We start from the raw sequence: 12146 nt of genomic DNA, 5'->3' as shown, positions 1-12146 counted from the left end.
ATGTTGTCAACAAATAAAATATGCTTACCTTGCCGATTGTATTGTACCATATGTCCCGGCAAGAAATCTGCGTTCAAAGGACTCCGGCTTATTAGTGATCCCCAAAGCCCAAAAAAAGTCTGCGGGCTGTAGAGCTTTTTCATTTCGGGCTCCAGTACTCTGGAATGCCCTCCCGGTAACAGTTCGAGATGCTACCTCAGTAGAAGCATTTAAGTCTCACCTTAAAACTCATTTGTATGCTCTAGCCTTTAAATAGACTCCCTTTTTAGACCAGTTGATCTGCCGTTTCTTTTCTTTTTCTTCTATGTCCCACTCTCCTTTGTGGAGGGAGTCCGGTCCGATCCGGTGGCCATGTACTGCTCGCCTGTGTATCGGCTGGGGACATCTCTGCGCTGCTGATCAGCCTCCGCTTGGGATGGTTTCCTGCTGGCTCCGCTGTGAACGGGACTCTCGCTGCTGTGTTGGATCCGCTTTGGACTGGACTCTCGCGACTGTGTTGGATCCATTATGGATTGATCTTTCACAGTATCATGTTCTCATAGTCATCATTGTCACCGACGTCCCACTGGGTCATTATTGTCACCGATGTCCCACTGGGTGTGAGTTTTCCTTGCCCTTATGTGGGCCTACCGAGGATGTCGTAGTGGTTTGTGCAGCCCTTTGAGACACTAGTGATTTAGGGCTATATAAGTAAACATTGATTGATTGATGACCTTGTCAACAAATAAACAATGCTAATGTCAACAAATAAACAATGCTAACATTGTCAACAAATAAACTATGCTAACCTTGTCAACAAATAAAAAATACTAACCTTCTCTGCAAATAAACAATGCTAATGTTGTCAACAAATAAACTATGCTAATGTTGTCAACAAATACACTATTCTAACATTGTCAACAAATAAACAATGCTAACCTTGTCAACAAATAAACAATGCTAATGTTGTCAACAAATACACAATGCTAACATTGTCAACAAATAAACTATGCTAACCTTGTCAACAAATAAACAATACTAACCTTTTCTACAAATAAACTATGCTAATGTTGTCAACAAATAAAGTATTCTAAAATTGTCAACAAATAAATAATAATAACCTTCTCCACAAATAAACTATGCTAATGTTGTCAACAAATAAAGTATTCTAAAATTGTCAACAAATACACAATGCTAATGGTGTCAACAAAAAAACTATTCTAACATTGTCAACAAATAAACAATGCTGACCTTGTCAACAAATAAACAATGCTAATGTTGTCAACAAATAAACTAGGCTAATATTGTCAACAAAAAAATAATGCTAATTTTGTCAACAAATAAACTATGCTTACCTGGTCAAAACATAAACTATGCTAACCGTGTCAACAAATCAACAATACTAACATTGTCAACAAATAAACTATACTAACATTGTCAACAAATAAACAATGCTAATTTTGTCAACAAATAAACACTGCTAACCTTGTCAACAAATAAAAAATGCTAATGTTGTCAACAAATAAACAATGCTATTGTTGTCAACAAATAAACTATGCTAATGTTGTCAACAAATAAACTATGCTAACATTGTCAACAAATAAACTATGCTAATGTTGTCAACAAATAAACTTTGCTAACATTGTCAACAAATAAACTATACTAATTTTGTCAACAAATAAACTATGCTAACATTGTCAACAAATACACAATGCCAACATTGTCAACAAATAAACTATGCTAACCTTGTCAACAAATAAACAATACTAACCATCTGTACAAATAAACTATGCTAATGTTGTCAACAAATAAACTATGCTAACATTGTCAACAAATAAACTATGCTAATGTTGTCAACAAATAAACTATGCTAACATTGTCAACAAATAAACTATACTAATGTTGTCAACAAATAAAGTATGCTAACATTGTCAACAAATAAACTATACTAATTTTGTCAACAAATACACTTTACTAACATTGTCAACAAATAAAAACTGCTAATGTTGTCAACAAATAAACTATGCTAATGTTGTCAACAAATAAACTATACTAACATTGCCAACAAATAAACAATGCTAATGTTGTCAACAAATAAACTATGCTTACATGGTCGAAAAAAACTATGCTAACCTTGTCAAGAAATCAACAATACTAACATTGTGAATAAATAAACTATACTAACATTGTCAACAAATAAACAATGCTAATGATGTCAACAAATAAACAATGTTAATGTTGTCAACAAATAAACTTTGCTAACATTGTCAACAATTAAACAATGCTAATGTTGTCAATAAATAAACTTTGCTAACCTTGCTAACCTTGTCAACAAATAAAGAATGCTAATGTTGTCAACAAATAAACAATGCTAATGTTGTCAACAAATAAACAATGCTAATGTTGTCAACAAATAAACTTTGTTAACATTGTCAACAAATGAACAATGCAAATGTTGTCAACAAACAACCTTTGCTAACATTGTGAATAAATAAACTATACTAACATTGTCAACAAATAAACAATGCTAATGTTGTCAACAAATAAACTATGCTTACATGGTCGAAAAAAACTATGCTAACCTTGTCAACAAATCAACAATACTAACATTGTGAATAAATAAACTATACTAACATTGTAAACAAATAAACAATGCTAATGATGTCAAAAAATAAACAATGTTAATGTTGTCAACAAATAAACTTTGCTAACATTGTCAACAATTAAACAATGCTAATGTTGTCAATAAATAAACTTTGCTAACCTTGTCAACAAATAAAGAATGCTAATGTTGTCAACAAATAAACTATGCTAACATTCTCAACGAATAAACTATACTAATGTTGTCAACAAATAAACTATACTAATGTTGTCAACAAATAAACTATACTAATGTTGTCAACAAATAAACAATGCTAATTGTGTCAACAAATAAACAATATTAATGTTGTCAACAAGTAAACTGTGCTCACCTGGTCAAAACATAAACTATGCTAACCTTGTCAACAAATCAACAATACTAACATTGTCAATAAATAAACTATAGTAACATTGTCAACGAATAAACAATGCTAATGTTGTCAACAAATAAACAATGCTAACCTTGTCAACAAATGAACAATGCTAATGTTGTCAACAAATAAACAATGCTAATGTTGTCAACAAATGAACAATGCTAATGTTGTCCACAAAAAAAACTTTGCTAACATTGTCAATAAATAAACAATGATAACATTGTCAATAAATAAACAATGCTAATGTTATCAACAAATAAACAATGCTAATGTTGTCAACAAAATAAACAATGCTAATGTTGTCAACATATAAACAATGCTAACATTGTCAACAAACAAAGAATGCTAACATTGTCAACAAACAAACAAGGTGTCACTCACCCTGACAGACGCCATGGCCGTTGTCATGGTAACCAAGGTGACACCTGGGGGCACACACTCCTGAGGGCAGCAGCACATTGGGGGCGTGGCAGGAAGTGCAAGCAAGAGGCCCCGCCCCCCTGCAGGACTCACAGGAGGCGTGGCATCCTAGTGGCGAAAACGTGTTAAATACACAAGAAAGACTTGTTGTCAAATTCAATAGAAGTCCCACACAAAACCTCAAACAACACAGCAAAGGTGAACAATTAAAAGCAACAGGGTTCTTGCCATGGAGCAACAATCTTCATGTAGAGATGATTTTCAATAAAAATAAAATACATAGCGGTCACCACAAACACACGTTGTCTGGTATTTAAAATCAATAGGGTTCCTGCATGATGATCAAATCAACACCACTTTGACTTCAACGACACTTTTGGCACTCAAAATCAATAGGCTTCCCGCTCTTGCACAGAACAACATCAGAAAGGTAACGGGAAAAAAAGTAACATATTTGAACTTGGCAGTCTTTTGTGTCTTGCAATGATTAAAAATCAATAGGCTTCTTGTCTTGCTACGAAAGTAATTTCACCAATGGCAAAGATTCATTTCAATATTTGAAAGAAACCTTTTCATTTGAACATCTTGGAGCGTAAACAACCTGCTAGCTTTATTATCTGGTGTCAAGTAGCTTCCAAAATCAATAGAGTGTTTGCCTTGCCACGGCACAACTAATAGCTGACATTTTAAAGAGTAGTTTAACATTTGAAAAACAAGTTGCAAAGAAACGGAAGCCGGATTTGAACACATTCGAGCGTAAACAACAAGCTAATGTTAGCATCTTAGATCAAGTAGCTTTCAAAATCAACAAGGTTCTTATCCGGTATGAAGTCAAACAATTTGGAAGATTAATTTAAAAAAAAGACAAGATTTAGCTTTAGCGCTACCTTAATTATGTTGTGGCAACTAAGATCCAAAACCGACAGGGTTCTTGTCTGCCGTCAAATAATGTGTTGAGAGCAACAAATCAGAAAAAAGTCACTTTTATTTCAAAATGATCACAGTTCTTGCACACTTACTGAGGCAGGCCCCATGTAGGATGTAGTGGTCTGGGGCACACCGGGGGACACAGTGGTCACCTAGCAACAAAGCCCCGCCTTCTTTGCACCACAAACAAATGCTGCCGATGCTGGTCTGAAGATCTGCTGTACACCTCTCACACCCCATGTTGCACCCTGGGGACATAAAATACTTCTTATTATACTACATAGTGTAGTACTATGGAGTATACCTCTCACACCAGATTGTGTTTGTTTACTGCTTCCTGTTTCAGCACTCTTATTTTGGTTTCCGCTTCCTGTTGGCCTCGTGGTGCCAATGGATGGCTTCCTGACCTGTCCCTCGCTGGCCACCAGGACACACCTGTGCCTGCTGGCCCATCAGGATGCTTTATATGCCCGCCATGTCCTCCGTTTGCTTCCGGTGCACTTCCCTGCTGCACTTTTCCTTTGGTTTCACAGCCAACAGTATAGTTCAGGCCAGTAGAATCCCTTGAGGTTACATTTAACAATATATTCAAACACATCATTTATATTGAAAATATAAATGTATATTTCATTTGGTTGATTGTCTATCTCATGTTTCGACACTCAACTAACCCTTCAGAGCATTTATTATATTTACTTATATTTATTTATTATATTATATTTATTACATTTATTGTATGTTTGTAGTAAGTGAAAACATTGCTAAATATAGATAAAAGCATTGTTTACCTCTCACCTTTTAGTTTGTTATTGGACAATAAAATTGAGGATTTAATAATATTCATGTTCTTTCTGGTTCCCAGCACGAGTCCTATCATGAACACCATGAAGACAAACAATGATGGAAGTGCTCAGACTGTTATGATATTCTCACGCTCTTATTTTCATCTCTTGGATTATTTTTATCTCTCTTCTTATCTTTCTTTTGCTTCCTCCCTCACACTCATGCAACACCTGTGCAGGTGAGTCTGGTGGAGGACACGCACGCACGCACGCACGCACACGCACACACACACACACACACACACACACACACACACACACACACACACACACTCACACACTGGGTGAATTCTCCCCAAAGATGCATCATGTGAGCAAACAAAGTAAAAGTTGCCATTTTGAGTTGAACTGTGATTGAGATGAAGTCTGCTACAAAAAAGTGATGTTTTCTTACATTTGTTGCTTTTTCTTCAACTGACTGATGTGAAATGTGTGGAGAAGAAACAAACGTGAAGGAAGAATCTATAAAAAAAAGGTGAAAAGTTTGATATGATACTTCGCATTTCCTTTAGCCTGCTTCCTGTTTCCTGCTTCTCGTTTTCTGTTTACTGCTTACTGTCTCCTGTTTCCTTCTTGCTTTTTCACTTTTCCTGCTATCTGTTTCACGTTTACTGCTTCCTGTATCACGTTTACAGCTTCCTGTTTCCCATTTCCTGCTTCGTGTTTCTCGTTTTCTGTTTCCTGCTTCTTGTTTCCCATTTCCTGCTTCCTGTTTCACATTTGCAGTTTCCTGCTTCCTGTTTTCTTTTTCTTATTTTCTTCTTCCTTTTTCTTACTTCCTGCTTCCTGATTCTCATGTTCTGTTTCCTGCTTCATGTTTCGCGTTTCCTGCTTCCCATTTCCAGTTTCTTATTACCTATTTCCTGCCTCATATTTGCCACTTCCGTTTTCTTGTTCCCTGCTTCTCGTTTTGTGTACTGCTTCCTGTGTCCTTTTTTCCTTTTTTCTGTTTCACTTTTCCTGCTTCCTGTTTCTCGATTTCTGCTTCCTGTTTCACATTTCCCGCATCCTGTTTTACATTTTCTGCTTCCTGTTTCACATTTTCTGCTTCCTGTTTCACATTTGTGGTTTCCTGCTCCCTGTTTTCTTTTTCTTGTTTCCTTCTTCCTGTTTCTTACATCCTGCTTCCCTCCTTCTTTTTTCTCATGTTGTGTTTCCTGCTTCATGTTTCACGTTTCCTGCTTCCCAATTCCAGTGTCTTATTACCTATTTCCTGCTTCAAATTGGCCGTTTCCTTTTTCTTGTTTCCTGCTTCCCGTTTTCTGTTTACTGCTTCCTGTGTCCTGTTTCTAGTTTCCTGCTGCACTTTTCCTGCTTCCTGTTTCTCGTTTAATGTTTTCTGCTTCCTGTTTTGCATTTCCTGCTTCCTGTTTTGCATTAGCGGTTTCCTGCTCCCTGTTTTATTTTTCTTGTTTCCTTCTTCCTGTTTCTTACTTCCTGCTTCCTGTTTCTCATGTTCTGTTTCCTGCTTCATGTTTCTCGTTTCTTGCTTCCCATTTCCAGTTTCTTATTACCTAGATCCAGCTTCCTATTTGCCGTTTCCTTTTTCTTGTTTCCTGCTTCCCATTTCCTGTGTCCAGATTTCTGCTTATTGTTTTCTGTTTACTGCTTCTTGTGTCCTGCTTTGCATTTCCTGCTTCCTATTTCTTGTTTTCTGCCTCTCGTCTTCTTTTTCACGTTTCCTGCTTCCTGTTTCTCGTTTCCTGCTACCTGTTTCTTGTTTTCTGTTTCCTGCTTTCTGTTTCGCATTTCCTACTTCCTGTTTCACTTTTGCGGTTTCCTGCTTCCTGTTTTCTTTTTCTTGTTTCCTTCTTCCTGTTTCTTACTTCCTGATTCCTGCTTTCCTGTTTCGCATGTTCTGTTTCCTGCTTCATGTTTTGCGTTTCCTGCTTCCCATTTCCAGTTTCCTAGTACCTATTTCCTGCTTCCTCTTTGCGGTTTCCTTTTTTTTGTTTCCCTCTTCCTGTAACCTGCTTCCTGTTCCCTGCTTCCTATTTCTCGGTTTCTGTTTACTGTGTCCTGCTTCCTGTGTCCTGTTTCCTTTTCCTATATCTTTCTTCCTATTTCCTGCTTCCTGTTTCTCGGTTCTTCTACCTTAAGGGCTCAGTTTTATTTGGCAGTGCATGATACTTTTAGGGGGCAAATGGTAGAATCTGGGCCCTCTAGTGGCCAAGACTCTGAGACCAGGAGACTACATTGCACCCAAAAGAATAGAACCCAATCCTGTTCGGAACAATTGGTGCTCATTACAGTCCTAGCCCTATTTTGTACGAGAACTTACCTTTCAAAGAAAGTGTATTTCCCATCCAAAATTGCACCGAAAAGGGCACTAGTAAAACCCCCAAACTCTTTGGGTACAATTTGGACTTTTAGAGGTAGGTCCGATTTGGTTTACTCTGGGACTATTAAAATCATCTGGGACCTTTGAGGGAAGCTGATCCAGTCCTGGGACCTTTAGGGGAAGATGGTTCTTTTAGGGGTTCTTTGGGACCTTCAGGTTCATCAGTCCTTTTCTTAGTTTGTGGAGTTTTTCCAGTAAAAGTAGATCCACCTCGATCCCTTCGGGGAAAAAATTGGGTCAAAAAAAAAGGCCTGGCCCTATTTTATATGAGACCTTACCTGTCCAAGCAATTGTCTTTCCCTCAATTAAACGTAACTTTATTTTCAAAACATTGTCTTTTTGTGTGCGCTGCTGCTCACTGTGAGCGGATGAAGAACTTTTAAAGACCTTACTGATCCTGACTGAGTTTTCACTCAAGAAACATGACGCATCACCGAGGGAAACAATTGACGTAGGTGAGTAAACGCTTTTAAAGTCACATTCCCAGCTTTGCAACTTCCCGTCGTGCCGTGATGCAACATTTACGCAACAAGTCAAGTGGAGTCTTCAAAGTGCTAAAAAAAAACCTCTGACTCCGTCACTGTGTTCTTTCTCAACAGAAACAATTAGAACCATGTTTTCTCACCTTGAGTGAGTCATTTAGTTTGTTGATTCAACAGCGGTGTTGTGAATTGATTTCTGAATACAGATTTTTTAAGTCAGGTTTCTCAGGAAATGAACATTTATAATAGACTGAGTGTCACATCAAAACCACTGAATTAATATCTTACTAAAACCATTGTCAGGAATCTATGTCCCCGTTCTGTCGGTAAGACCATAAAGTGTGTGTTTATGTGGACATGTAATACACCTGAATATATACATATATATGTCCCTGTTCTGTCGGTAAGACATTACAGTGTGTGTTTGTGTGGACGTGTAACACACTGGAATATATACATATTTATGTCCCCGTTCTGTTGGTAAGACATTACAGTGTGTGTTTGTGTGGACGTGTAACACAATGGAATATACATATCTATGTCCTCGTTCTGTCTGTAAGACAATAAAGTGTGTTTGTGTGGACGTGTAATACACTGGAATATACATATCTATGTCCCCGTTCTGTCGGTAAGACAATACAGTGTATGTTTGTGTGGACGTGTAATACACTAGAATATATACATATATATGTCCCCGTTCTGTCGGTAGGACATGACAGTGTGTGTGTTTGTGTGGACGTGTAATACACTGGAATATATACATATCTATTTCCCCGTTCGGTCTGTAAGACATCACCGTGTGTGTTTGTGTGGACATGTAATACACTGGAATATACACATCTATGTCCTCGTTCTCTCGGTAAGACATTATAGTGTGTGTTTGTGTGGACGTGTAATACACTAGAATATATACATATATATGTCCCCTTTCTGTCGGTAGCATATTACAGTGTGTGTTTGTGTGGACATGTAATACACTGGAATATATACATATCTATGTCCCCGTTCTTTCTGTAAGATATTACAGTGTGTGTTTGTGTGGACGTGTAATACACTGGAATATATACATATCTATGTCCCCGTTCTGTCGGTAAGACAATACAGTGTGTGTTTGTGTGGACGTGTAGTACACTAGAATATATACATATATATGTCCCCGTTCTGGCCCTGCGATGAAGTGGCGACTTGTCCAGGGTGTACCCCGCCTTCCGCCCGATTGTAGCTGAGATAGGTGCCAGCCTATAGGCGCCAGCGCCCCCCGCAACCCCAAAAGGGAATAAGCGGTAGAAAATGGATGGATGTCCCCGTTCTGTCTGTAAGACATTACAGTGTGTGTTTGAGTGGACGTGTAATACACTGGAATATACATATCTATGTCCTCGTTCTGTCGGTAAGACAATAAAGTGTGTGTCTGTCTGGACGTGTAATACACTGGAATATACATATCTATGTCCCTGTTCTGTCGGTAAGACATTACAGTGTATGTTTGTGTGGACGTGTAATACACTATAATATATACATATATATGTCCCCGTTCTGTCGGTAGGACATTACAGTGTGTGTGTTTGTGTGGACGTGTAGTACACTAGAATATATACATATATATGTCCCCGTTCTGGCCCTGCGATGAAGTGGCGACTTGTCCAGGGTGTACCCCGCCTTCCGCCCGATTGTAGCTGAGATAGGTGCCAGCCTATAGGCGCCAGCGCCCCCCGCGACCCCAAAAGGGAATAAGCGGTAGAAAATGGATGGATGTCCCCGTTCTGTCTGTAAGACATTACAGTGTGTGTTTGAGTGGACGTGTAATACACTGGAATATACATATCTATGTCCTCGTTCTGTCGGTAAGACAATAAAGTGTGTGTCTGTCTGGACGTGTAATACACTGGAATATACATATCTATGTCCCTGTTCTGTCGGTAAGACATTACAGTGTATGTTTGTGTGGACGTGTAATACACTATAATATATACATATATATGTCCCCGTTCTGTCGGTAGGACATTACAGTGTGTGTGTTTGTGTGGACGTGTAATACACTGGAATATATACATATCTATGTCCCCGTTCGGTCTGTAAGACATTACAGTGTGTGTTTGTGTGGACGTGTAATACACTGGAATATACATATCTATGTCCCCGTTCGATCTGTAAGACATTACAGTGTGTGTTTGTGTGGACGTGTAATACACTGGAATATACATATCTATGTCCTCGTTCTGTCGGTAAGACATTACAGTGTGTGTTTGTGTGGATGTGTAATACACTAGAATATATACATATATATGTCCCATTTCTGTCAGTAGGACATTACAGTGTGTGTTTGTTTGGACGTGTAATACACTGGAATATATAAATATCTATGTCCCCGTTCTGTCTGTAAGACATTACAGTGTGTGTTTGTGTGGACGTGTAATACGCTGGAATATACATCTCTATGTCCCCGTTCTGTCAGTAAGACAATAAAGTGTGTGTTTGTGTGGATGTGTAATACGCTGGAATAAATCCATATCTATGTCCCCGTTCTGTCTGTAAGACATTACAGTGTGTGTTTGTGTGGACGTGTAATACACTGGAATACACAGATCTTTGTCCCCGTTCTGTCGGTAAGACATTACAGTGTGTGTTTGTGTGGACGTGTAATACACTGGAATATATATATCTATGTCCCCGTTCTGTCTGTAAGATATTACAGTGTGTGTTTGTGTGGACGTGTAATACACTGGAATACAAACATCTTTGTCCCCGTTCTGTCGGTAAGACATTACAGTGTGTGTTTATGTGGACGTGTAATACACTAGAATATATACATATCTATGTCCCCGTTCTGTCTGTAAGACATTACAGTGTGTGTTTGTGTGGACGTGTAATACACTGGAATATACATATATATGTCCTCGTTCTGTCTGTAAGACAATAAAGTGTGTTTGTGTGGACGTGTAATACACTGGAATATACATATCTATGTCCCCTTTCTGTCGGTAGGATATTACAGTGTGTGTTTGTGTGGACATGTAATACACTGGAATATATACATATCTATGTCCCCGTTCTTTCTGTAAGACATTACAGTGTGTGTTTGTGTGGACGTGTAATACACTGGAATATATACATATCTATGTCCCCGTTCTGTCGGTAAGACAATACAGTGTGTGTTTGTGTGGACGTGTAGTACACTAGAATATATACATATATATGTATGTATGTACGTTCTGGCCCTGCGATGAAGTGGCGACTTGTCCAGGGTGTACCCCGCCTTCCGCCCGATTGTAGCTGAGATAGGTGCCAGCCTATAGGCGCCAGCGCCCCCCGCGACCCCAAAAGGGAATAAGCGGTAGAAAATGGATGGATGTCCCCGTTCTGTCTGTAAGACATTACAGTGTGTGTTTGTGTGGACGTGTAATACACTGGAATATACATATCTATGTCCTCGTTCTGTCGGTAAGACAATAAAGTGTGTGTCTGTGTGGACGTGTAATACACTGGAATATACATATCTATGTCCCTGTTCTGTCGGTAAGACATTACAGTGTATGTTTGTGTGGACGTGTAATACACTATAATATATACATATATATGTCCCCGTTCTGTCGGTAGGACATTACAGTGTGTGTGTTTGTGTGGACGTGTAATACACTGGAATATACACATCTATGTCCCCGTTCGGTCTGTAAGACATTACAGTGTGTGTTTGTGTGGACGTGTAATACACTGGAATATACATATCTATGTCCCCGTTCGGTCTGTAAGACATTACAGTGTGTGTTTGTGTGGACGTGTAATACACTAGAATATATACATATCTATGTCCTCGTTCTGTCGGTAAGACATTACAGTGTGTGTTTGTGTGGATGTGTAATACACTAGAATATATACATATATATGTCCCATTTCTGTCAGTAGGACATTACAATGTGTGTTTGTGTGGACGTGTAATACACTGGAATATATAAATATCTATGTCCCCGTTCTGTCTGTAAGACATTACAGTGTGTGTTTGTGTGGACGTGTAATACGCTGGAATATACATCTCTATGTCCCTGTTCTGTCAGTAAGACAATAAAGTGTGTGTTTGTGTGGATGTGTAATACGCTGGAATAAATCCATATCTATGTCCCCGTTCTGTCTGTAAGACATTACA

At 38.4% G+C, this 12146-nt stretch overlaps 1 protein-coding gene across 1 annotated transcript in view; it reads right to left on the bottom strand.

The window, feature by feature from the left end:
• Positions 1 to 12146, bottom strand: part of fras1 (Fraser extracellular matrix complex subunit 1) — a 278952-nt gene that overhangs the window by 105774 nt on the left and 161032 nt on the right. Inside the window, exons 20-21 of the mRNA XM_061904877.1 lie at positions 4433 to 4588; positions 3375 to 3521 (exon numbers count right to left, since the gene is read on the bottom strand). Of these exons, the coding sequence (XP_061760861.1) occupies positions 3375 to 3521; positions 4433 to 4588 (303 nt within the window). The remainder of the gene's footprint in view (positions 1 to 3374; positions 3522 to 4432; positions 4589 to 12146) is intronic.

This window comes from Nerophis ophidion, linkage group LG01 (genome assembly GCF_033978795.1).
Source record: "Nerophis ophidion isolate RoL-2023_Sa linkage group LG01, RoL_Noph_v1.0, whole genome shotgun sequence".
In the NCBI taxonomy this organism is placed as follows: Eukaryota; Metazoa; Chordata; class Actinopteri; order Syngnathiformes; family Syngnathidae; genus Nerophis; species Nerophis ophidion.
The sequence above is the reverse complement of the archived record's forward strand: the minus strand, read 5'-3'. Positions and strand labels throughout refer to the sequence as shown.